The following is a 26,991-nucleotide window of genomic DNA, read 5'->3' on the forward strand; positions in this document are numbered from 1 at the left end:
AAAGACTTGCACAAAAATGTTCATGAAAGGAACATTAGCGTAAGAGCCCCAAAGTGCAAACAACCTAAATGTCCATAAAATAATGCAAATATTCAAGCCACATGGAATATTACTTGGCAATTAAAGGAATGAAGCCCTGACAATGCTACAACATGGATAAAACCTTGAAAATATCATGCTAAGCCAAAGAAGCCAGTCATAAAAGACCACATGTTGAGGCTTCCATTTATACGAAATGTCCAGCATAGGAAAATCTATAAAGATAAAAAGTAGATTTGTGGTGGGAAGGTTGAGGGAATGAGGAGTAACTGCTAACAGGTATGATCTTTCTTTCTGAAGAGATGACAATGTCCTAAAATTGCCCGTGGTGATGGTTGCACAACTCTGAACATACTAAAAAAAAAACCTTTGATTATACCTCCAAATGAGTTATATAGGTTGTGAATTACATTACAATAAATCTGTTATTTTTAATTGTCTTCTTAAAGTTAATCTGTACTTTTACTTTTCTATCATGATCTCTGCTTTCCCCATTCACTGTATTTTCAAGTAAAAAATTAGATTCCAAAATAGTTTATAGATTCTCATCCAACTTTTCTAAAAAAAAAAAATACTGCATAGAATACAAAACCACAATGTATCACATATTTAATGTAAATCTTATGAAGCCTGATTCACTTTTCAAATTTCCTCATGTAAACATATACCACTACTTTTCTAAACAGAAAAATCATATAAATGGATGAAATGATAACAGGCTTATATACTAAGACCCTTCTCTTCACTTTGTCTTCCGTTCTTGTTAACGTGCCCTGCCCATAACAAAGTTCTGGGTTTAGTAAGACTACATAAACACCAGACCATGTAATTTGAAAATAACAACAGTAAAGAACAGACAACTTCTGGATGGATACACGAAAATATTTTATTACAGGATGTCTGTTAGTACTGAGTAGGAGGGGCTGGAAGAAAGCTGAGTGGGTGAGGGCAGTGGGGAACTTTTATTGGTATTGTAACTTTCTCTGTGTTAGTTTGGGTGGAAAAAATATCTGTATTCTTTTTTAATTACAAATAGTTTATCACCTACATCATGATTTCACTTTGGTAATGAATTATTTACAAGAGACAAATAATTGTTTAAAACACATGGTAGAGACGGACTGCCTATCTTGTCACTGCTTTCCAATTTTACTCCATCAGATACCAAATGATCTGTATGACATTGCCTCTTTACTACTCGTTGAAATTTGCATTGTTGTACTACTGGGTCATACATTTTTATTAGCGTTTCAAGTATGCTTTAAAAAAAAACCTGAATGGGGCGCCTGGGTGGCTCAATAGGTTGGGCATCTGATTTCGGCTCAGGTCATGATCTCACAGTTCATGGGTTAGAGCCCCACGTCAGGCTCTGTACTGACAGCTCAGAGCCTGAAGCCTGCTTCGGATTCTGTGCCTCCCTATCTCTCTGCCCCTTCTCTGCTCATGCTCTGTCTCTCCCTCTCTCTCAGAAATAAAAAACATTAAAAAAAATTTAAAAAAAAAAAAAGACCTGAAAAATCTTTAAGTCTCGGTTGCAGAGCTCAATATATATCCATTAGCCCAATCTTGCCATTTTCATTTTTAAATCTTCTATGGTCTCAATAAACGTTCATGTCTGCCTAGTCTTAAGACTTTTACAAATAGAAGTTAGTATCTCCAACAAAGATTATATGTCTGGCGGGTAGGGGGAATGAGTGAAAGAGGTGATGGGGATTAGAGAGTACACTTATGAAAAGAAAAAAGTTAAACTAAATTTTTAAAGATTATGGTTCTATTCATTTCTCCTTATAATTCTGCCCATCTCTGCTTTATTTTGAGACTATATTATTTACGCCAGGTCCAGGTTTATTACATCTCCCAAGATAATTGTTCACTGTATCACTGTACAACGGTCTCTTTGTTTTTTTACTTTCAGTCTTTTTTGCCTGATATTGACATTATTCTATCAGCTCTTTTTCAGTTTGTATTTCTGTATCAGAGTTGATCAGAGAAGTAGAACCACTATAAATGATAAAAATGAAGAGTTACTGGGGTGCCTAGGTGGCTTAGTCAGTTAAGTATTCAACTCTTGATTTTGGGTCAGGTCATGATCTCACAGTTAGTGGGATCAAGCCCCACGATGGGCTCTGTGCCAATAGCACAAAACTTGCTTCAGATTCTCTCTTTTCCTCTCTCTCTGCCCCTCCCCAGCTTGCACTCTCACTCTCTCAAAATAAATAAACTTAAAAAAAGAATAAAGAGTTATTAAAGGTGTGAACAGTATTTATGGGAGTTGATTAAGCAGGTTACATAGAATTGTTGCTTCCGCATCCAGCGTGAGGAAAGAAATCAGAGAGCAGGCAATGGGGTGGATGAAATGGTGTGAAATGGGGAAGAGCAAGGATAAACCGCCACACTGGTTTCTCATCAACCTTCATGATACAGGTTACCTGCAGTATAAGCTGGCATCCTTCACCGCAGAGACAACACATCTGACTCAGAATCTAGAGAAGCTGACAGAGAAGATCCGGTAGGAACTGGAGAGGCTGGAGACCAGAGAGGAGGTTCATAAACTGCAACAGTGCCTGACTCTAACACCAACCTTCTGAGCACCGACACAACTGTTGCTTCACGTCCACCTTATGATTGCTGTACAAGTTTCTCTCGTAGCCAGCCTAACCTGGACCCATCCTGGAAAGGGAGTTCTAAGAAATGGAGTTCCAGCTCATTTATGTTGACACAACACAAAGCCACCACAATTTCCACGGATATCTTCTTCCATCTCTTTAATTTTATTCTTTGTGCAATTACATTTTAGGCATGTCTTTTGAAAACAGCACATCACCAGGGGTGCCTGGGTGGCTTGGTCGGTTAAGCATCCGACTTCAGCTCAGGTCCTGATCTCACAGTCTGTGAGCTCGAGCCCCGCGTCGGGCTCTGTGCTGGCAGCTCAGAGCCTGGAGCCTGTTTCGGATTCTGTGTCTCCCTCTCTCTCTGCCCCTCCCCTGTTCATGCTCTGTCTCTCTCTGTCTCAAAAATAAATAAACGTTAAAAAAAAAAATTTTTTAAAAAAAAAGAAGAAAAAGAAAATAGCACATCACTGGATTTTTCTTTCCTCCGACCTAGACTCTATGTTTTAACTATCATGTTTAATCCATTTACATTTATTGGAGTTTATGACTTTCATAACTTAAAAATGAACTGTCTTTTAAAAATGAAATGAAGTATTATCGGTATCAAAGATATAAGCACGGTTTGCATTCCTTAAGTATTTTATATGCATAACTTGTTACTTACCACTTCTCCAGCAGAGGCAGCCAACATATGCTTCACGGGCATCAAATATGAAGATGAATCAGTATGTAAAAACCATTTCACATATTCATAGGTGATAAAAAAAGCAGCAGCTGAAATTTAAAACAAGCCAGTCTTTCACAAAGTTTAAATATATATTCAAACTGTTAAGAAATAAGTTTCTCAAAAAAAATTAAACTCTAATTATTAAATTATGAGGTAACAAATAAAGATAATAATTTAACACGTATTCTTCCTTCCTGCCCCACTCTTACAGAATCTACTGAGCCCATGTTATAAAGCCAATCCCAGACTTATGAAAATGTACAAGACATGATCCCAGCCCTGAGGGAGCCTGACAGCTAACCCAGCATTCACCATTTTGTATCAAGTCACTTGACATTTTTTAGTAAGCTTTCTAGAATGAGATACGAATTTCTGTGATCCAAAGTATCTTTACGTATAGTAATAAAATAATGAGCTACATTGATTTATAGACAGGTTAAGATTGGAAACATACACATTAAATAAAACATCTATTTGGTAAGTTTTATTTCTGTTCACTCAAAATAACCATGGCTACCTTTTACTACATCAACTCACCTCTACATCAAGGAAACAATCAACTATTTAATTCCAACTGCAAATCAAAATCTCAAAAAAGCTACCTATCACCAGGAAATAATCTTAGCTATATAAGAGGGCTTTAAAACCTGCCATGTACTGTTAATCAAAAGATGTCTATCACTTCCATAGAAGATAAGGCCTGAAAGATAAATGAATGACAAATTCATCTTCTGAAGGACATCTGAACACAATCACATTCAAGTCTAAAACACTCAAAAAAAGAGCTTGATAATGAAAACCAGTTCTCCACAGTTAAAATCAACAGGCTTTTAAACTCTCCTCAGGCTGCTAACAAATAAACACGAGGCCAAATGAGGAGGCACACTGTCCCAATGCAAACAGTTCTATATAATTAACCTAGGTCCCTATTCCCACAGTGGTTCTCAATAAGGCTTTTCCTACTTTAGCACACTACACGTACAGCTAGAATATCTGCAACTGCATTCAGCTGTAAGTTGCACCTGCTACACATTTCACCCTCCACCCCCCTTCTCCTTTCACCTCCAGGCAAAGGACAAAGTGCCACAAGTTTCTAAGTTTACCTGGTTAACCACCTCAACCTAGTCAGACTGTATCGCTACTTTTGTGATAGACAAAATTCTTTAGAAATGTAAATCCAAGGGGCACCTGGGTGGCTCAGTTGGTTGGGTGACCGACTTCGGCTCAGGTCATGATCTCACAGTTCATGAGTTTGAGCCCCACGTCAGGCTCTGTGCTGACAGCTCACAGCCTGGAGCCTGCTTCAGATTCTGTGTCTCCCCTCTCTCTATCCCTCCCCTGCTAACGCTCTGTGTTCTCTCTGTCTCTCAATAATAAATAAATGTTAAAAAATTAAAAAAAAAAAAAAAAAGAAATGTAAATCCAAAAAAGAAATGTAAATCCCAAAACTCTCCTGTGTGACACCCAAGAAAGCCCCACTAATTGCAAATGATGTCACAAGGTCCAAGTGAGGCTATGGACAAGTTACAACAAAGAACAGGGGTTGGGCTAATACCTACAGAGTCTGCTAGCTCTTTAAAAACAAAAACCGGGGTGCCTGGGTGGCTTGGTCAGTTAAGCGTCTGACTTTGGCTCAGGTAATGATCTCTTGGTCGGTGAGTTCGCGCCCCGCGTCGGGCTCTGTGCTGACAGCTCAGATCCTGGAGCCTGTTTCGGATTCTGTGTCTCCCTCTCTCTCTGCTCCTCCCCTGTTCATGCTCTGTCCCTCTCTGTCTCAAAAATAAATAAACGTTAAAAAAAAAATTTAAAAACAAAAACGTATGGTTTTGTGTTCCCTTTTAATTTTTTTTTTTTTTTGAAAGAGAGAGAGAGAGAGAGAAAATGAGAACGAACAAAGGGGAGAGGGGCAGAAGGAGGCTCCAGGCCCAGCACAGAGCCCAACTCAAAGCTCCAACTCATGAACCATGAGATCATGGCCGGAGCCAAAATCAAGAGTTGGACGCTTAACCAACTGAGCCACCCAGGCGTGTCCCCTAAGTTCCCCTCTAAATAAGAGTAAAGATCCTGAAGAGGGGTCTTCTGCCTCTTCTTTCAACCCTCAGTTCTCTTCATCCCCAACTCCTGACCCCTGCAGAATATTACAGTCCTCCCTTATCCACAGGGAATTTCTTCCAAGCCCCCCAGTGTGTGCCTGAAATGATGGATAGTACCAGACCCTATATACATTTTTTTCCTGTACATACCTATCTGTGCTAAGGTGTAACTCATTAATTAGGCACGGTAAGCGATGATAACAATAATGCACAATACTAATACAATAGACAATACAACAATAAAATAGAACTATAACAATACGCTGTAATAAAAGTTATGTGAATGTGGGCTCTCTCTCAAAAATACCTATACTGGGGGCATTTGGGTGGCTCAGTCGGTTGAGTGGCTGACTCTTGATTTTGGCTCAGGTCATGATCTCGCAGTTTGTGGGTTTGAGCCCCACTTTAGGCACCGGCTCGCGGCATGGAGCCTGCTTGGGATTTGCTCTCTGTCCCTCGCCTGCGTGTGCTCCCTCTTAAAATAAATAAACTTTAAAAAAAAATACCTATATTGTACTCACCTCTCTTCTTGTGATAATGTAACATGATAAAAATGCCTACACGATGAGATCAAGTAAGATAAATGGCGTACACACTGTGACATAGCATTACACTACTAATGACCTTCTGATGATGCATCAGGAGGAGGATCATCTACTTCTGGAGCACGGTTCACTACAGGTAAATGAACCACTGAAAGCAAAACCACGATAAGGAGGACCACTGTATGTTCTCAGAAAAGTCTACAAACACTGACTATTACATCGGTGTATGGTACTCAGATTACAACCTGAACTATAACCTTAACTTAAATAGTACAAGGAAAAAAAAAAAAAAGATGCCAGATAGAAAACTTCAAGTCACCAAAAACTCCCAGAAGAACAAAAAGGCCATTTCTGAAACACAGGCACTATCTACCCAGCATCACTCATCCACTGCTGTTCAGTAGATGGTGAAAAAACAAAAAAAGTACGGCAAGAAAAACATTTTCTCCCACGTGCAAAAGTTCAAAACCACATGTAGCTAAAGTCCTGCTGGCAAGAATTTAAAATAAGTCCCATGAGCCTAAAACACCATGGACTCCTTGGACTACTGGTAATACTACCAATACTAATTCCTCGGTGCAATATGTATGAGAAAAAAAAAAAACTTTTATAACAATGAATACTATAAAAACAGACTTTAAGCATCACTGCCAAGGCCACACCTGAGCCCAATGAAATCACATCTCTGGAAGTGAGACACCAGCGTCCGTACTTTTTTAATGTCTTCAGGTGATTGGGTGATTGTACTGTGGTCAAATTTAGGAACCACTGTCTCTCTTCCACATATAGAACTGGACTTGGCAGGGAGTGGGTGCTAATGACTTGCAACAGTCAATTACTAAAAGGAGTAAGACAAATAAAATTCAAGGATAACCTCAAAAACAGTTGGCTGTTCTACGGGCTGCTGGGGGAAGAAACCAAAGGACCAAAACAGTAATTTCTCTCTGCACTACCAATCTTTATGTGAATACTGTGCTCCAGATGAACACAGATGGACATTTAAATGCCAGGTTACCAGGAAAGAATTGCTCATGAATTATCCTGAGAAAAAAGAAACCAGACTCCAGAGGTTAGGAATCTCCTAGAGCTGAGGTTCTATAACCGGGGATTGGGGGATGGGGGAAGGTTTTGTTTGCTTGGTTTGCTTGAGTACCACTGAAACCATCAGTCAACAATTAAAATAGTAAGTATACTAACAAGTGGATTAAATAAAACAGATTATATTGATTACAAAATAAGGCCATAAATCACATAATGTGACTCCAAAGCTACAACAAAAGCAAAGACATTTGAAGGGGAGTATCCAGGAGAAGGTTAGTGGGAAATGGTTGCATCATACAAGCGGAATTTAGTTAAGACAGAAAAGGTTTAAGGCCTCTTAGGTTCACCTGCTCCAAAAGAATCTCCAAGGCAGTAGTTATTAAACTCAGCTTCACATTGGAATCACCTAGGAAGCTACTAAACCTCCTGATACCCAGGCAAAACCCAGACCAATTAAATTTACCGGGGTGACATAGGCATCAGTATTTTTTAAAGCTTCCCAAGAGATTCCAATATGCAGGCAAGGTTGAGAACCACTACTCTACGGTATGACAACCAATATTAGAGTAACATTTTCAAGCTTCTAACTGGGGATTTTAACAGGAAAAACCATTTAAAAACCATTGTACTTCTATTACAAGTAGAGTGGAACAGGATCTCACACTAGCGATTCAAAAGCAATGGGTTAATGAATAGAAAACAAATTCAGAAGATAAGCTACAACACATGAGCGATTCTACACGGGGGGACACCACATACCATCCGGAAAATAAACCTCATTATGTTGGCTTTCTAGCACGGACAAGAATATCAACATAAATTTTACCATTAGGAAAAGATCCAATAGCAGCAGAGGGAACGCCAGCATATATTCCACGAAAACCACCAGCCTTATTAAATCCTTGTGGACTCTGCAGCCTGGTTTTAATGGTATCCAGAGGGTATAATATCAAGTCAACAGAGACACCTGCTATCCCACCAGCCTTTAAAAAAAAAGAGAGAGAGAGAAAGGAAAATAAGGTTACAATCAAAGGTTACCCTGCCATTTGGGGGGTAGGGATAAGAAAAAGGTAATCTTTAAAGCACATTTTTCATACCTATTGATCCACAACTTATTTGGTATAGTCAAACAAAAGACCTTCTACCTGAATTTATAAATTTTCCTGGGGAAATAATGATTATTGTGCTATATTCTTAACTTGTAATTTTTCAATAATTTTTTATTTTTAAAATCAAATTTAAATTCATTTTTAATACTTTCACACGGTTCAAAAAGTAAACAAGCAAACAATCTCAGAAAGGTTAAGAGTCCAAAGCCTCCTCCCCTTGTCTAATAACTCAGATACCCACTTCTGCTGTTTGCTTATTGGATCCTTCTGAAGTTACTTTAGGTATATACAAGCAAACACGAATATGTATTTTCCTTTTTTTTGAAAAAGGTATATACAAAATGCAGTGCACCACACCTTACTTTTATCACTTAATTTATCTTGCTGATCTTTCCATATCAGACCAAATTTATATTTTTGCCTTTTTAATAAATGAGTAGTAAAACCAAAGTAAGACTTTTTGGGGGAGACTGTCATTTTAAAATAGGTAATGGGGAGGTGCCTGGGTGGCTCAGTCGGTTGAGCATTGGACTCTTGATTTAGGCTCAGGATGGGATCAAGCCCTGCATCAGGCTATGCACTAAGTGTGGAGAGCCTGCTTTTCTTTTTCTCTCCCTGTCTGCCCCTCTGCCCTGCTCGCTCGCTCTCGCTGTCTAATAAATAAATAGGTAATGGTCCTTGGGAATCTAGATCTGTTATTTTAAGATTCATACATCTAAGTATTCCTGTAGTATTCTCTCTCCTTTATATTTAAAAATTCCTTGATAATTTTTTAATTAAGTAAATAAAAGCAGGGCAGGGGGAGCTAAATTCCTAGGGAATATTAAAACCAGGTCCCAACTAGTCATCTCCCAAGAGACATCATGTTGCTTTAGAAAGGTGCACTTTAAAAACTAAGTTTTCACGGAATGATTACAGTGGAGTATATGTAGAATTTTTTTTTTTTTAAACTGGTTACAACTTAGTCAAAGCAAAAAGAAATTCAGGAAAACAATTTTAGGTAAAAATATCAACTCAAGTACAGAGTCAAAGGTCAATACACAAAGTCTTAGGGCATCATTTAAAAATGTGAATCAGGGGCATCTGGGTGTCTCAGTTGGTGAAGCGTCCGACTCTTGATTTTGGCTCAGGTCCTGATCCCAGGGTCATGGGGTCGAGCCCCACGTCGAGCTATGCACTGACGGTACAGAGCCTGCTTAGGATTCTCTCTCCACCCCCCCACCTCTGTCCCTGCCCCACTCACACTCATTGTCTCAAAATAAACAAACATTTTTTTAAAATGTGAATCGAAACCTGTTTCCCAAGGGCAGACAGAAGAATTACGAGGAAAAAAAAGACTTTCAATACGGTTGCTACATAGTAATTTTTAAAACGAATCATTAACTTTTCTTATCCCCCAGATTTTGAACCACATGGATATATTACCTATCAGAAGGTAGAAATATACTTTAAAAAAAACTATACATTAAAAACTAAGATTCAGAAAAAGAAAAATCAGTATTATTCAAACACACAGGCAAAATTCAAAATGATGAGTTTTTCCATCCTTTGGGTGTACAAAATGCTCAGATGGTACAAAGCTCAGTACATAATAAACACTGTCTGCTCTACTTACCACTCACCATAAAACCAATAAAGAGTTCACTGCAAAAATGAAATTACTCTCATGAGAAATCCAGTCATTAACTAGCATAGGTAAATTATTAAAAATTATTTTAAGAGAAATAGATAAGCACATTACCATAAACATTAATACTGTACTATATGATCAGCCTGAGAAACATGACTGAACCTCGTAGACCATGAAGGTCTACTCTGCAAATGACCTAAAATGAGGTCACTAAAACATTACACAGATGTGCCAGAAGAAAACCACAAGAGGCAGTAAAAGAATGACAAAAAGCTGGGCTTTCTTTCTGGAAATAAAGGTGGCCTTTCCTAAGTCATAGGAGTATGTTCATAAGTAATGTAGGCCAGTAAAAAAAGGAGCCAATCTCTTCCAACATTCTTCTCAATTATTTTTAAAGGGTTTTTTAAGATTCAGTACATAAATAAAATATTTTGCATGTTCTTCATTTTCTTAAAACACAAGGAAAACGAAAATCCTGGTGGGAATGTCTGCTCAAACTAGATTCTTTAAAAACATTCTCTACTTCATTCTGATTTTCTCTTTAATCCTAGGAGAGGGTTCGGAGAGATGCTTGCCATCTACTGCTAAGTTTTAATCAGTAAGTTAATTAGTCTTTTAATCTATTTGGCTACTTTGCATGCATTGATTCTCTAATGCTTCTTTCATCAGAATTCTTATCTTCAGAGAATAAAATAACCAGATTCAATCTGTTTAGCTAGTAAAACATGAATCAAAAGTTACTAATTGCTTCTGGAGATTTCAAACTTCTATAAGTCAAATGTCATTTAAATTCATGAGACTGAAAAAACACAAAACAGCTAACAGAGAATAGAAAAAAAGAATAAAAATACCTATGTATTTAGCCACACAGCAACAGATTTAAAATTTAAATAAAAACTTTAGGGAGTGCTTATAATTTTACATTAATACTGTTTTGTACATAATTATGTACAAGGGGTGCCTGGGTGAATCAGCCGGTTAGGCATCCAACTCTTGGTTTCAGCTCAGGTCATGATCTCACGGTTTCACAAGTTCAAGCCTCCTATCAGGCTCTGTGCTGATAGCACAGAGCCTGTTTGGGATTCTTTCTCTCTACCCCTCCTCCACTCACACTGTCTCTGTCTCTCTCAAAAATAAATAAAACTAAAAAAAAAAAATTATGTACAAAATGCCCATGCCAATATCAGTTGAATATAAAGAACCCTATTAAATTCTTTCATTCTTTAGTCAGAGAAATTGTTTTATTTATGATCATTTATCAAAAGGTTATCAGGCAAACGATTAGTTTCAAGATCTGTGGTAGCTGACACTGAAAACCTCAAGTTAAGAACTAGACAAAATTCGGGGCACCTGTGTGGCTCAGTCATGATGTCACAGTTCATGGCATCAAGCCCTGTGTCGGGCTTCGTGCTGACAGAGCAGAGCCTGCGTGGGATTCTCTCTGCCCCTCCCCTGCTTACGCTCATGTGTGCACACTCTATCAAATAAATAAAAACACTGAAAGAAAAAAGAACCTGACAAAATCCAAATATACAGAACACAACCCATATAACTAGTAAGCCTCTCTACAACATACCAATGTATTGAGAACTTAACATAAAATAGGCCTCTAACTTAATAAAGTGTGACAGGCTGTAGAGAAGAAGTATCTAATGAGCGCTTGGAAATTACACTGAGAGTTGAAAAAAATTCAAGATCACGTGCTATAAAACCTTTATTTCTCAAACGGAGGCCGGCACAATACCAGAAAAATGTCACTGCTGCTCAACTACGGGACAAAACCAAACCACCTATCTAATTTAACTAAGCAGAATCATCACTGGCCGCAGGACTATACCACAGCTAGGAGGAACCAGTCACACCATGTACATGGCTCTCCTAGAGAACACCCCTCCTCGGGTTTCTCCACAACAAAGGAGCCACTGCTGACTTCACCCTCCTGGGATACCAGTTCTCTTCCCCACCACCACTCTTCCTCCCTGCTGAGCTCCTGGGCTGTCTACACTCATGGCAGCAGCATCTCTGTGAAATGCAAATTTCAATCTCATCTTGCCACTCTCCAGCCTGTAAGTCTCCCAACCTTTCCAAGAGCCCTTAGAATGAAGAACGAAATCACCACACAGCCTACAACTCTGGAAGTTCTGGTCCCCAACTCCCCCTTGGCTCTACCACCACTGCCCACTGCTGCCCAATGCTTGGCACCTTCCTGCCCCCTTGCTCTCTCTTTTCCTCCATGTCATCTGATTCTCTTTTCCTCCATGTCACCTGACCCTCCTCATGTCTAGGACTGTGTACACATGCTCCCCTATCTCCCAGTCTAGGTTTAGACCCTCTTGTTTGCACATGCTGATCACAGTTTTAGTTCTATAGTTGAGCATCTGACCTTTGATGTGATGTCTGTTGATCCCACCAGACTGTAAGGTTCAGACCTGTTCCGTTTACCAGTAAGTTCCCAGCACCAGCACATGAGGCACTCAATAACCATCTGAAGAATGAATGAATCAATGGCCCTAATAAAAAGTTACTACCCATATGTTAGAAGGTACTACAAATCAACCTTAAAAAGGTACACTGAGTTAAAAACAAACTACAAAAAAATAAATAAAAATAAAAACAAATGTGTGCTTCCCTATCATTAATGATCAAATAAAACAAATCAAAACAATTTCCCCATAAATTAAAAAGGTTAAAAATATGAAGAATGATTATGGGCACTATTAGGGGAAACCAATTATTACAATCTTGTGAAGGACAATTTGGCAAAATGAAAATTTTCATTTATAAAGCCCTTGACCTGTGATTTTATTTCCAAACATTTCTTCCACAGAAATAAGTGCATAAATATACAAGATGGTTTACTACAGCAATTATTTACAACAGTAAAAAACTGGCAATAGTCTAAAGGTCCATCCTTGGGATCTTGTTAAATAAATTCTATCTGAGTAACAGACTGCTACACAGCCTTTAAAAGAAAGAAGTCAATCTGAACTCACTGGCACAGAAATATGTTATATTCGTAAATTAATTAAATAAGCTATAGAAGCATATATGCCATATAATCTCACCTTACAAAGAAAGGTGTATGGATCTATACATATGCCTAACTTGAACTTTGGAAGCATACACACTGAATTCCTCCAAGTTATTACCTCTGTCGCAAGAGATTGGGAATGAGTAGTATTTTTACCATCTTGCTAATTTTTGTATTGTTCCAGTTTTATAATGAGCATTATAAACTTATAAAAGTAAAGATTTCAAATAATACTGCTCCACCAAAAAAAAAAAAAAAAATCCTAATTCACTGATTCCATGTGGTATTGAGTTGGCACTTAGTAAGAGGTAACTAAGAACCCTGACCCATGTTCATACCTACCCAGCTTCATTTTGCATACTTTTATGGTCAGTGAGTCTCAGGAACCTGTTTCCCGAACATGACCTACAACTTCTCACTTCTGCCCTCCTGCCTCAGTTTTCAGTGTGGAATGTCCTCTCTTTGCCCTTTGTCTCCCGTTTACAGAAGGCTACCTACTCCCCTGCCACCACACACACACACACACACACACACACACACACACACACACACACACACACACACACCTGCCAAAATCCTATCCACTGTTAAGGCTGTGACCAAATGCCATGAGCTTCCTAAAGTCCTTCCCAAGCTCCCGGTGAGAATTAAATGCTACTTCCTTGACTCCCCGACATAACCCCATTTAGATTTCACTTTCAGTACTAAGTAATCATTACATCTGACCTGACATTATGATCCTTCAGAACAGAAGCCAGGTCAGTCACCTTTGCTCGCCTAAGTATCTAACCCGGAGCCTCATACGTAGCAGGGCTTCAGCACTAGTTTGCTGGTCTGAATCAAATGGATATGGGAGATGATGAGAAAACGCTTTATAAAAAGATTAAACATTCGGAATAAAAAGAGTAAGTCACTCTTTGTCCCAATTGCGGTTTGCCAGAGGACTTGTGATAGCTGAAAGCCAGGGCCATCTGTCTGCTACTATACTTCTTAGCATTCCATTTAAACAGATAGCTTTGTGATCTATTTAGGGTGACTTCTCCAGAAATTCTGCTGATCATCACTTCCCAAAGGAAAAGGCCACGTAGGTTGTTTTGTTTAGTGAGGCTATTCTCAAGAACACAGTAATGTTCTTGAGTACCCTTCGATTTCTCCAGAAATTCTTTCAGATTAACTATCGCCTAAGAACACAGCTTTGACATCAGACAGACAGACCTGGCTTCAATCTCAACTGGGTCTCCTTAGGAAAGCTATTTAACCCTCTCTAAGCTTCTATTTCTTCATACATGAAATGGGGAAAATAATAGTACCTTATTTCACGGAGTTTTTCAAAATTGAGATTATATTTTTTAACAGTTTACTGTCAAGTTAGCTAACGTATGCACAGTGTAGTCTTGGCTTCGGGGTAGATTCCTGTGATTCATCATTTACATACAATAGCCGGTGCTCATCCCAACAAGTGCCCTCCTCAATGCCCATCACTCATTTTCCCCACACCCCCATCAACCCCATTGGTTCTCTCATTTTTTCTCAGTATTTTTGTCTCTTATGCTTTCTCTCCCTCTGTTTTTATCTTATCTTTCCTTCCCTTTCCCTATGGTCTTCTGCTAAGTTTCTCAAATTCCACATGAGTGAAAATATATCTATGTCTTTTTCTGACTCACTTATTTCACTTAGCATAATACTCTCCAGTTCCATCCACATTGTTGTACATGGCAAGATTTCATTGTTTTTTCATTGCCAAGTAGTATTTCATTGTATATACAGACCACATCTTCTTTATCCATTCATTAGGTGATGGACATTTGGTGTCTCTCCATAGTTTGGCTATTGTCAATAGTGCTGCTATAAACATTGGGGTACATGCGCCCCTACAAATCAGCACTCCTGTTTCCTTGGGATAAATTCCTAGTTGTTCTATTGCTAGATCATAGGGTAATTCTATTTTTAATTTTTGAGAAACGTCCACATGGTTTTCCAGAGCGGCTGCAGCAGTGTGCATTCCCACCAACAGTGCAAGAGTGTTCCCCTTTCTCCACATCATCTCCAATAGAAGTTGTTTCCTGAGTTGCTAATTTTAGCCACTCTGACCACTGTGAAGTGATATCTCAACATGGTTTTGATTTGTATTTCCCTGATGATGAGCAATGTGGAGCATTTTTTCATCTGTCTGTTAGCCATCTGGATGTCTTCTTTGGGAAAGTGTCTATTCATGTCTTCTGCCCATTTCTTCACTGGATTATTTGTTTCTCGGGTGTTGAGTTTGGTAAATTCTTCACAGATTTTGGATACTAACCCTATATCTGACATGTCATTTGCAAATATCTTCTCCCATTCCGTTGGTTACCTTTTGGTTTTACTGAGTGCTCCCTTTGCTGTGCAGAAGCTTTTTATCTTAATGAGGTCCCAATAGTTCATTTTTGCTTTTATTTTCCTTGCCTTCAGAGACATGTCAAGTAAGAAGTCACTGCAGCCGAGGAAAAGAGAGATTAAATGAGAATTAAATACAATTACGTGAGCCTGTTACACGCTTGTATATAATAAAAAGCTGGAAATGCCAGTAAAAAACTGCAAAATGCCAGCCTTTAACACTTATCAATAAATAAAAATTATTATTTTTAGTATGTTACTATAAATATCCTTCAAAGTTTCCTGGATGCAGTATTTCTGACATGACTATTAAAGGCCATGAAAAGACTTAGGTGATAAAGATTGAAGATTACATTCATATATTAAATTTAATAAATTCATATATAAAATACATAAATTCAAGTCTTTTATTAGTAATAATGAATTTAAATTTCTCCTCAAATTCTGCCTCCTGGACAAGAATCACCTATGGACACACTCCACACAAAGCCAAATCATGTGATGCATGGCAGGAACAATTCAGCATCAACTAAAAAACTTGAGAAATACATATGTTCAAATTTCTTTATAACCGTTAGATTTGAATTTATGGGTTAATTTTTTAGAAGCAGAATACAAAGGGCACCTGGGTGGCTCAGTTAAGGGTCCAACTCTCATTTTTTGGCTCAGGTCATGATCTCACGGTTAGTGAGTTCGAGCCCACATCAGGCTCCATGTTGGCAATAGGGAGCCTGCTTAGATTCTCTCTCCCTCTCTCTCTGCCCCTTCCCTGCTCACTCGCTCTTTCTCTCTCAAAATAAATTAACTTAAAAAAAATACAAAACTGTAACTATAAGACTTGCTGTGAAAAATGTGCACAGGCACATGTTAAAGTGCTCAGTAAATGGCTACTTTTCATCACTATTTGCTACTGCATGGCTAATTTTTGTTTCATTTTCTTTTTAACATCTGTCTCCTACTGGACTATAAAGCACGAGGGCAGGGGCCTTACATTTGAAGCACTCTTATCCACTACCAGAGTAAAGGCTAACATATATGTCTCGTTGAACAGGTAAAAGATGCCTGATTTGTGGAGGTGAAAAAGGCCTGGGTGCAGTTTTTTCCTTTTCTCTATTTGACATTTCATTAGTGCTACTCAAATTCTGTATCATATAAATTTTCACTACTAAATTTTTATTTCAACAGGTAGCATTTCTTTCAGAAGTGGTAACAAAACATCACATTAACAAGTCTTTTGTAATTATCAAATACTAAAACATTCCTCCAACCCCCTCTTATGCATAAAGAAAAATGAGAAAGGAAAAGGTCCCATCTCCCAGTACGTGAGACACAGAAAAAAGGCATCCACCAACACTGGTTCTCAACTGTTAGATGACCGAGGGTCTCTGAGGGGACCTTGTAGGCTCCAGTGACTGATCAAAATTCAGAATACACTTGTGTCCAGGGTACAGCTCAACATCAAAACAAGCAAAAACAATCTGCTCACTCTGACTTAAAATGCCAAAAGAAACAAAGTCACACGAAGCAACCTAGAGAATGTGGAAGCATCATTCCCAACTCCTTATAGATCTGGAGATAATACTTCATCATAAGATACTAACATCCCTTTATACCAGATTGAAAACTAGGAGGCAACCTTCGAGGAAAGAAAAATACATGGCAAAGAACATGGAAAACTTCCCTTCAAAGTATGTCCAGTACTTCATCCTCTTTTCACTCTGTTTGCTCACCCACCGAAGAAGCCATAGCAACACAACCCCTGTCATTCCCCTCAAGTCACATTCTGCCAGTGGTTCTCAGCCAAAGGTCAGACCCAGGGAGAAGACACCAGTATTATGAAAGAACTTTTTCAGAACCACCTAAGAAAACAATTTAAAAATAAAAGAACAGTCAGGCAAACAGCCTGTGCCTTACACAGGAAGAGGAGGCATGAATTCCAAGTACAAGTAACACAAGACATCCAACACCATGGTTCATATTATAGTAAACAGAGTGACATTTTCCAAAAGTAGAGAATCAATAGAGGGAGCTGGCCAACAAAGATCAAACTGCAGCAAATAACTGAAAAGTGGGAACACTGAAATCTAGATATGCAGAGAGGCAATTAGCAAAGGCCAACTTACCAACCTAAGTGAGGAAAGCGGCTATCACCAAAAGGATGAAGTGTCCCAGAGGAAAGGATGCCAGCAAAAGTCTTCCCATCAAAGAATTCTGACATACTTTCTAACATGGAAAGCACAGGATAAAACGTTGGAAGTTGACCCGAAGCTGTGTGACACTTTGCCGAGGCATAACAAACATGCTAGTTCTATGTAAGTTATGTGACTAGAAGATAAGCACTGTTTGGGGCACCTGCGGGGCTCAGTCCATTAAGTCTCCAACTTCTGCCTAGGTCACAATCTCGCCGTTCCCAGTTGGAGCCCCATATCCGGCTCTGTCTGTGCTGACAACCCAGAGCCTGGAGCCTGCTTCAGATTCTGTGTCTCCTCCCCCCACTCACACTCTGTCTCTCTCAAAGATAAATAAACGTTAAAAAAAATTTAAAAGAAAGAAGATAAGCACTGTTCAAATTCCTTCTGACACACTTTCACAAAGAAACTCTGTGTCTCTCATGTTGTAAATTACAGTTAAATATCAGCCTTACTATTTTTTTCATTTCCTTACACATTTACATCAACAGCAAGAGTCTGCCATTTAACACTGACAAGAGTTTTTAGAGGTCGTTAAATAATCATACCTTTTCTCATCAGTTCTCAAGGCTACTTTGATAACCCAGGCAACCACCCAAAGGACCACCTTTACTTCACACTGCACAGTGCCCACACTTGCCAAGCTTCTTTTCCCTGAACCGAGGACCGGTTCACAGTAACTACAGCAGGATGTTTTGGGTGTCTTATTCAAGTAACAAGCCAGATGAATTCATGAACTACAAGGACCGTGAAATCGTTAAGTACTGAAGGGGAGAGAAGAGGCAGGCAGGAAAAGAGACGTAATACAGGGTGCGGTATTTATTTAAAAAAAAAAAAAAAGTACTTTTTGTATCTTAAAAAAAACCTAGAGAAAAAGTAATGCTATTATCAAAATTATTTTGTATTATCTTGGGAAATTTCAATAGTCCTTTTTTCATGAACAGATCGTATTTTTATAGTTTTAATCAGGCATGAGCAGATATATCTACGTGCAGTCTTGTATTTTTTTTCTTTTACAAGTATTTTCCATGTTATAGCGCACACTCTTCACAAGCACTGTTGTTAATGGCCCATGAATCGCTCATGAAATGCATCTATTACCGTTTAACCACTTCTCTCTTGTGTCATGTTTAAGTGGCTTTCTATTGTCTTCACTGAATTAAATGTTATGAACATCTTTAGGTTGCTAATACTTGGTTCCAACTGTTTTCCTAAAAGTATGAATCGGTCACTGTACTCTGAGGTTTTTTTCCTTCTCAACAGCCTACTCTGCTCCAAATGAACACTAACATCCCAGGGGCTCTTCCCTTCTACTCTACGACCCTTCAATCCTCCTCGTGAAGCTTTAGGAAGCAAGTATTTAAATGACTGCTACATGTCAGGCTCTGTCCTGCATATCTAACATTCTCTCATTCAATACTTAGAATCTGAGTTTCAAGACCGGCAATCATTTAGACCTATCTCTCAATCATTCTTTCAGTAAGTAAGACTGAGTACCTACAAAATGCCAGGCCCTGGCAGCACAGCGACAAGCAAAACACAACTCCCCCAGGAGCACCCAGCCTACCTTAAAGATACTCCCAACCTGAGCGGGGGTGGGGGGGTGGGGGGAGGCCATTCCATTGCCCAACTACTTTGATAATAGAACTTTCTAATAACTTCCATTATGCTTCAAATGAAATCCAAAGTCCTGGGGCACATGGGTGGCTCAGACAGTTAAGCATCTAACTCTTGATTTGAGCTCCTGGTTCCAGAGTTTGAGCCCCACAGTGGACTCCCAGCCCATGACTCAGAGCCAGCATGGGATCCTCTCTCTCCCTCTCTTTCTGCCTCTCTCATGCTCGTGCTTTTTCTCTCAAAATAAATAAATAAACATTTAAAAAAAGAAAAGAAAAATCAAAATTCCTTTCCATGGCCCACAAAGACTCACCTCTGATACACAACCCCCTGCCACACTACCCTTACCCACTAGGCCTCAGCCACCACTTTACCATCCTCAATTCCTTCCACCTGAGGGTTTTCATTCACACTGCTCCCTTTCAATTTTCTCCTCTGCTCCTGGAAATGTCTTTCCCTTTCCTACCTTTCATGTCTTAGCTTGATGTTACCTCCTCGGGGGCTTTCTTGGTCATTCCAAGAATCTCAAGAAGGTTCTCCAATATTGTTCTATCTCCAGCCCACCTCAGTTCATTTTTTAAACAGTTCTTATGAGTTTGGTTGGTTCACCACCATACCTCCAAGGGCTATCGAGTGCCTGGTGGACAGGACACATGGCCGATAAACTGTGTGTGTTTAACAAATAAAATCATTCCTCTTTAGCTGGAATGAAATCTAACCTCCTCGAAACTTCTACTTATTGATCCTAATTATGCCTTCTGTAACTGCGGTGAAAAAAAAAAGTATCTTTTGGCCTTTGTATCCTATTTTAATAAATTTTAAAACTACCATTCATTTGTTAACTCTGGCACTCACCTGTTTTTAGCAATGGCTAGCTACTGCTGCTGACTTCAGGGAGAGTATCAAGGAGTGTTTATGAGCATGAAATCCCATGTTACGCTGCCTGGTTGCAATCTGAGCTCTGACACTTACACACATGAAACAGATATCACTTGTGTGACTCTGGAGAAGTTACCTAACCTCTCTGTACCTCAGTTCCTCATTTGGAAAACTAAGATAAGACTTAACTGATTGCCATGGGAATGCAACCTGGTGCAGGCACTCTGGAAAACAGTATGGAGGTTCCTCAAAAATCTAAAAATAGAACTACCCTACGACCCAGCAATTGCACTACTAGGTATTATCCAAGGGATACAGGTGTGCTGTTTCGAAGGGACATGTGCACCCCAGTGTTTATAGCAGTGTTACCAACAATAACCATAGTATGGAAAGAGCCCACATGTCCATCGATGGATGAATGAATGAAGAAGATGGGGTATATATAGACAATGGAGTATTACTTGGCAATCAAAAAGAATGAAACTTTGCCATTTGCAACTACGTGGATGGAACTGGAGAGTATTATGCTAACTGAAATTAGTCACTCAAAGAAAGACAAATAGCATATGACTTCACTCATATGAGGACTTTAAGAGACAAAACAGATGAACATAAGGGAAGGGAGACAAAAATAATATAAAAACAGGGAGGGAGACAAAATATAAGAGACTCATAAATATGGAGAACAAACTGAGGGTTTCTGGAGGGAGTGTGGGAGGGGGATGGGCTAAATGGGTAAGGGGCACTAAGGAATCTACTCCTGAAATCATTGTTGCACTATATGCTAACTAATTTGGGTGTAAATTTAAAAAAATAAAATTAAAAATAATTTTTAAAAATAAAAATAAATAGGGGCGCCTGGGTGGCTCAGTCGGTTGAGCGTCCGACTTCGGCTCAGGTCATGATCTCACGGTCCGTGAGTTCGAGCCCCGCGTCGGGCCCTGGGCTGACAGCTCAGAGCCTGGAGCCTGCTTCGGATTCTGTGTCTTCCTCTCTCTCTGACCCTCCCCCGTTCATGCTCTGTCTCTATCTCAAAAATAAATAAACATTAAAAATAATAATAAAAATAAAAATAAGTAAATAAATAAAAAAGACTTAACTGATTGTCAGAACTTGAAAAATCAATGTATGTAAAGAGCTTACCCCAGTTCCCAGCAAAGGAATTTTAATTGTCAAAGCTACTACTTCTGTCTCACTAGAGAGGAAAACTTCAAAATGGCGTATTTCTTTGTATCCTTAAAACCTAGTTTACACAAGTCTCAATAGACCTAGATTTAAAACATGATCCCACAGGGGCGCCTGGGTGGCTCAGTCAGTTAAGCGTCCGACTTCAGTTCGGGTCACGATCTCGCAGCCCGTGAGTTTGAGCCCGTGTCGGGCTCTGTGCTGATGGCTCAGGGCCTGGAGCCTGCTTCCGATTCTGTGTCTCCCTCTCTCTCTGCCCCTCCCCCATTCATGCTCTGTCTCTGTCTCAAAAATAAATAAACGTTAAAATAAATAAATAAAACATGATCCCACAAGTGAGGCTAAGGCACTCCCTTGCACATCCTCCATAACACTATGAAACCAGCCCTCAGATCATTGCTGTTTTTCCTAACAGTCATTTTACTATTCTGTCTCCACCACCTGACCCACTTGAGGTCTGTCTTGTTCACCATATTATCCCTAACACCTGCAACAACAAACAATAATTAAATGAAATTCTACTGAGCCTCCATTTCCCCAGTGGAAGCTTTTTCAAATGTTGTGTTTTTTGTTTGTTTTTTACTGTTTCTTCCTACTCTTCCACAATGAAAACACACACAAGCAGCCAATCTATCTTGTTCACTGCTGTATCCGGTATCCCTACTAGACCTGCGGTAACAGAGACTTCAAAATATTACAGACGTTTTGGTTCTTGGGTTGTTTTTGATGTTCAAACCTGTTAATTCTGGTAGGTTTCTACACACTACTATCCTGTTGGCTCCGTAATTATTTACACTTATCAATATACCCAAAGCCTACAAGAACACTTTAAATAAACAGATTAATTATATATTGAATGAACAGATCATTTTACGAAAGTGAAAACAAATACAGCTAAATAAAAAACATAGTCCTGGACAGGAAGAATCTGAGCGATGCAAGCGTTTTTGTTTCGTTGTGGGTATTTTTTTTTTGGCCGGGGGGTGGGGGGGGAGGGAGTTGTTGTTACATATACTTAATTCCCAAGTTCTCCAGAATGTGGTCACACTATATAATTGCAACTTTTTTTTTTCTTTCCATTTTGAGGAAAACTGTCAAGCACCCCACCCCCGTGTCCTTCTGTTTTCCAGGTAGGAAAGGCACAGCCTTGACACGAGGCCCGGCGGTGGCCCAGGAAACCCGCGTTCCCTTCGGGACCTGCCAAGTGACCACTGACCTGAAGACGGTTCAACGCGCGAAACCGGAAGTGCCAGGGGACAGAAACTACTACGGGCTCCACTGCGCGACTCTGGCACCCCGAGCGCCCCACCCTACCGTCCAGCACTCACCACCAGCGAAGCCATGAACCCAGGCCGCTCCATGGCCCCGCAGACCACCGCAAAGGCTATACTTCGAGACTGAGCAGAAGCGGATCGCGACCCCATTCATTGGGTGCCGCCATCTTGGGGGCGGACTTGTAGCGCCGGCACTTCCGCGGCCATGTGAGATTGAGCCAAAACAACTACACGTGCCACCAAGAAAGCTGGGCTGGAAGGTGCGCCGGGAGGGAGGGGAGGGGTCTGGGGAGGCATGCGGTCTAGCCAAGTCTCGCGACTCTTCTCTGCTTCCGTTTCCTGCAGCAGCCTTGTGATTCGGCTAGATGAAGAAACTCTCGCGAGCAAATGAAGCTGGGCGGGATCCTGGAACTGAGAGTCACGGGGTGAAGGCTGGGGAAAGCTACTGTTAGCCCTAAAGAGGCGTGGCTTGGTGGAAGGCGGGGCAATGAAGGGGCAGGACTAGTTTAAGGGACGTGGCTTTTAGTTTCCAGTTCTTTTTAATTTTTCTCTTAGCTCAGTTTGAACCGATTTTGTCTGAGTTTCTATAAAACAGACTCAACATCAGACGATTATTAAAGATATAGAAAAAGGCTTTAAAAGGTTCCTTACTCCAGGTAAAAATTAGCATCCTCCACCTCTTACAGTTACTGCATCTAATAGTATTTACTTTTTAAATTATCTATTTGCAGAATTGCTCATCCTGTTCGCTGTGGTACGAGTGCGCACATCCAGAAGTCCCAACCAAAAGCTACAGGGAACATAGCAGAGCCAGGCTTGAAATTTTTCTTAGTGCGCATCTTCCCTCAAAACCTTTGCAGTAGCCTTAGCAGGCTCCTTGTCTGCCTTTCTTTAATCGATGTTCATACCATTCTTTATTTTCATCTAGATGTGTGATCTAGAAATAATTAGCCAGCATACCTTTAAGGTTTCAAATTCCAAGCTTTGCCTACTAGGTTTGCGCATAACTTCTCCAAGATGGAGTTTCCTCCCTTGTGAACTTGGAATACTGAGAATAACTTCTTTTGGTACTATTACAGATTCAGTGAGGTAATGCATGCACGTTTTCAACTTAGTTCTTGGTGCACGGGAAGTATTCTCTAAAGATGATGGTTACATCACTTTCCTGATTTAAATTACTCTCTTTTGCTGCGCATGTGAAATAGTCCAGCTCCTTATCATGGTACTCACCTCCCAGATGGTGTCTTCTGTCACTCTTCCCACTCGCTAGACTACTCACAGACTATACACTTTCAAGCTCTCCCATCTTACCCGTGTTGTTCCCTCTACCAATACTTTTCCCTATGCTGCCTGCAGAACATTGGTCCTCTCCTGATTGCCACATGTCACAATCCATGGGCCATCTCAAAATATGCTGGTTCACTACCCCCCGCCCCCCCCCCCCGCCCTGTCCCCACCCCAGGGCCAGCAGGAGGACCTCTTATGCTGTTGTTTGTCTCTTTTAACGGCTTATACGATGAGGTCAGCCCTACCCACCCCTGCCCTCCATAATCTCTCTTTTGATTAATTCAAATGATTAGGGACCTTAATTACATATGCAAAATCTTTTTTTGCAACATAATCATGGAAGTTATATTTCATCACGCTAGCAGGTTCTAATCACACTCAAGGGATGTGATTGTACAAAACGTATGAATTAACAGGGCAGGAATGTTTAGAACCATCTTAGAATTATGCCAACCACATTTACCCATAAGCCCTTGCTGGCAGACTCCTCCAAGGCCATCAAGGTTCGATCAGCAGGCTTGCACTAATGCTTTCGTCAAAGTCCTTCCATTTTTTAATCTGCCTGGTGACAAAGCCACTCCTAGAGTTTGAATGTTTGTTACAGCAGCAACCCATTTTTAAGTACCAAAACCTCATTAAAAAAAAATTTGGGGGGCACTTGGGTGGCTCAGTCGGTTAAACGTCCGACTTCAGCTCAGGCCAAGATCTCGCGGTCCATGAGTTCGAGCCCCGCGTCGGGCTCTGGGCTGATGGCTCAGAGCCTGGAGCCTGCTTCCGATTCTGTGTCTCCCTCTCTCTCTGCCCCTCCCCTGTTCATGCTCTGTCTCTCTCTGTCTCAAAAATAAATGAAACGTTAAAAAAAATTTAAAAAAAAATTTTTTTTTTTTTAAAGGGGTGCCTGGGTGGCTCAGTCGGTTAAGCTTCTGACTTCGGCTCAGGTCATGATCTGGAGGTTCACAAGTGCGATTCCTGTGTCAGGCTCTGTGCTGGCAGCTCAGAGCCTGGAGCCTGCTTCGGACTCTGTGTCTCCTCCTCTCTCTGCCCCTCCCATGCTCATGTTCTGTCTCTCTCTGTGTCTTAATAATAAATAAACGTTTAAAAAAATTTTTTTTTAGGTACCAAAATCTGTACTGGTTGTCTGTTGGTGAGTAACAAACTATCCCAAAACTTAGAACAGTAAACCTTTATTACCTCACACAATTTCTGTAGGACAGGTATCCAAGAATGCCTCAGCTGAGGGGTTTGGTCTCAGGGTGTCCCTCATAGGTCTACAGTCAAGTCATCAGCTAGGGATATAGCTGAAGCTTTGACTGGAACTGGAGGATCCACTTACAAAATGGCTCACTCCCATGACTGGCAAATTAGTGCCAGCTCTTGGCAAGTGGCCCAGTTCCTTGTGACAGAAACTTCTCCGTAGGGTTGCTTGAGTGTCGTGAGAATATGGCAGCTGGTTTTCCCCAGAGTGAGTGATCTAAGGGAGAACAACAAAGAAACTAAAATGTTTTCCATGATCAGAGAAGTCACTCAGTGGTCATACCTGCAATAGCCTTTGTGTGTGTGTGTGTGTGTGTGTGTGTGTGTGTGTGTGTGTGTGTGTGTTTTAATGTTTATTTATTTTTGAGAGAGAGAGAGAGACAGAGAGTGGGAGACACAGAAACCAAAGCAGGCTCCAGGTTCAAGCTGTCAGCACAGAGAACAAAGCAGAGCTCAAACTCACAAACTGCAAGATCACGACCTGAGCTGAAGTCAGACACTTAACCGACTGAGCCACCCAGGCGTCCCTGCAATAGCTATTTGTTACCACAGGCCATCCCTACTTTTTATGGGATTGTACTAAACAGAGACATGGATGAATACCAGCAGGTGAGAATCATGGAGTGTCACGATGGAAGCTGAATACCGCATCAGAGACATGCAAGTGAAGATTCTACTGAGATCCAGGGACCTACTCACTACAGTGACAACAATCAGAAAGCCCCCAAAGGCCAAGTATTGTGGCAAGAATGAAGAGCACCTCATACATGCTAGGAATGTAATATGGTACGACCACTACAGAAACCAATGCCCCTCTTATTGTTTTGTATATGTTTTTGTTGTATTTTTTTTCCCCACAAGCTCTAATTCACTTCATTTTTCTTGTATAAAACTAGGTGGTGGCCGTACCCCTGCCTGGAGACCGTGGTGTAGATCTTTACAAGACGGTCGGTGGATTCCTGATAGAGAGACTTGGTGAACTCAGTCTCTTTCCAGAGGTGGGAGGGAGATAGATGTAGGTCTTGGGAATGGCACCAAAAGTGACCGTGGTGAAGTTGCCCAGCGTGGCAATGGAGCTCCTGGCTGAGGTGTAGCAGTCTTCAATGCCAGCCATCAGCATCAGCTTCTTGGGCATAGGGGCTGAGATAATGCCAGGGCCTCTGGGGATGAGGATGAGGGGAACTAGCACAGAGCCACAGCGGCCGGTCACCTTGCATGGGACAGTGTGGGGTTTGCCAGTCTTGTTCCCCCAGGTGCCTCGCCACACGGGGACAACAGAAAACATGGCCAGGATGATGGCCCCATGGATGGCTGTGGCTAACTCCTTAGAACAGTTAACATCCAGACTGATGTGTTCATTGTAATCTCCAATGGCAGCAAATGCCTGCGAACAGCCCGAGAAGGTTGATGGTCCCCTGACCTACATGGCAGCAGTAACCCACCCAGGACCTGTTGCATGACTCCAGGAAAGAGTGGCTTCTGTGAGGCCAGTCTGAGGTCCTGAGGAGATCCTTTCTCTCTCTTCCCATTTTTTTTTTTTTAATTTCCACCTATAATTTTCTACCTCCCCAAATGCTTTTTGTCCCCCACCCCCTAGCTTTCCAATGTGCCTCTTAGGTATTTACACAAGAGAAATGAAAACATGTGTCCATCACACTTATATGAAATTCCAGAAGAGATAAAATTATAGCAACAAAACAGACTAGAGGTTTCAAGGCCCTGGAGTGGAGGCAAGGAACAGGTTCCAAAGGAGACACCAAAGAGTACTTTATGGTGATAGAGATATTCTGTATCATTATTGTGGTGGCCACTGCTTGGGTATATGTTCTATATATGCAATACATTTACAAAAATGCATTGAATTGCACAATTTATTGTTTTTAATTACATGAGTTAAATGGATGCGTTTTACTGTATGTAGGTTATACCTCAATAACATTGACTAAAATAACATATTTGTCTACCTGGATGGAGATTTTTTAATAATATATTCATGGAAAGGACTGAGTCCACTGCCTGGCTTGTAGAAAATATTAAAGTTATTCAGTATTTTCCCATTAATGTTATAGAGTCTGAATGTTCTAAATGAGAGATTGATAAATTATTGAG

At 40.4% G+C, this 26,991-nt stretch overlaps 2 protein-coding genes and 1 non-coding gene across 13 annotated transcripts in view; all 3 read right to left on the reverse strand.

Moving 5' to 3' along the window:
- Nucleotides 1-22,730, reverse strand: part of SLC25A26 (solute carrier family 25 member 26) — a 139,450-nt gene extending 116,720 nt beyond the window's left edge. For 2 of the 11 annotated variants that reach the window (XM_058726246.1, XM_058726243.1), the window contains exons 1-3: nucleotides 22,396-22,673; nucleotides 7,884-8,040; nucleotides 3,316-3,425 (exon numbers count right to left, since the gene is read on the reverse strand). In XM_058726246.1, coding sequence (XP_058582229.1) covers nucleotides 3,316-3,425; nucleotides 7,884-8,040; nucleotides 22,396-22,491 — 363 coding nt within the window. In that variant the 5' untranslated portion in view covers nucleotides 22,492-22,673. Of the gene's footprint in view, nucleotides 1-3,315; nucleotides 3,426-7,883; nucleotides 8,041-22,395 lie in introns of all 11 variants that reach the window. The other 9 variants (XM_058726251.1, XM_058726247.1, XM_058726245.1 and 6 more) reach the window with 8 other exon arrangements.
- A 3,015-nt stretch (nucleotides 22,731-25,745) lies between these two features.
- LOC131508603 (small ribosomal subunit protein uS5-like) overlaps nucleotides 25,746-26,991 on the reverse strand; it is a 34,714-nt gene continuing 33,468 nt past the window's right edge. Inside the window, 2 exon segments of the mRNA XM_058723572.1 lie at nucleotides 25,746-25,882; nucleotides 25,885-26,266. Coding sequence (XP_058579555.1) covers nucleotides 25,746-25,882; nucleotides 25,885-26,266 — 519 coding nt within the window.
- Nucleotides 26,330-26,403, reverse strand: LOC131511237 (small nucleolar RNA SNORA64/SNORA10 family). Its single transcript, XR_009261432.1, has one exon. It is a non-coding gene; the product is annotated as a small nucleolar RNA SNORA64/SNORA10 family (small nucleolar RNA).

Source organism: Neofelis nebulosa, chromosome 4, assembly GCF_028018385.1.
Source record: "Neofelis nebulosa isolate mNeoNeb1 chromosome 4, mNeoNeb1.pri, whole genome shotgun sequence".
In the NCBI taxonomy this organism is placed as follows: Eukaryota; Metazoa; Chordata; class Mammalia; order Carnivora; family Felidae; genus Neofelis; species Neofelis nebulosa.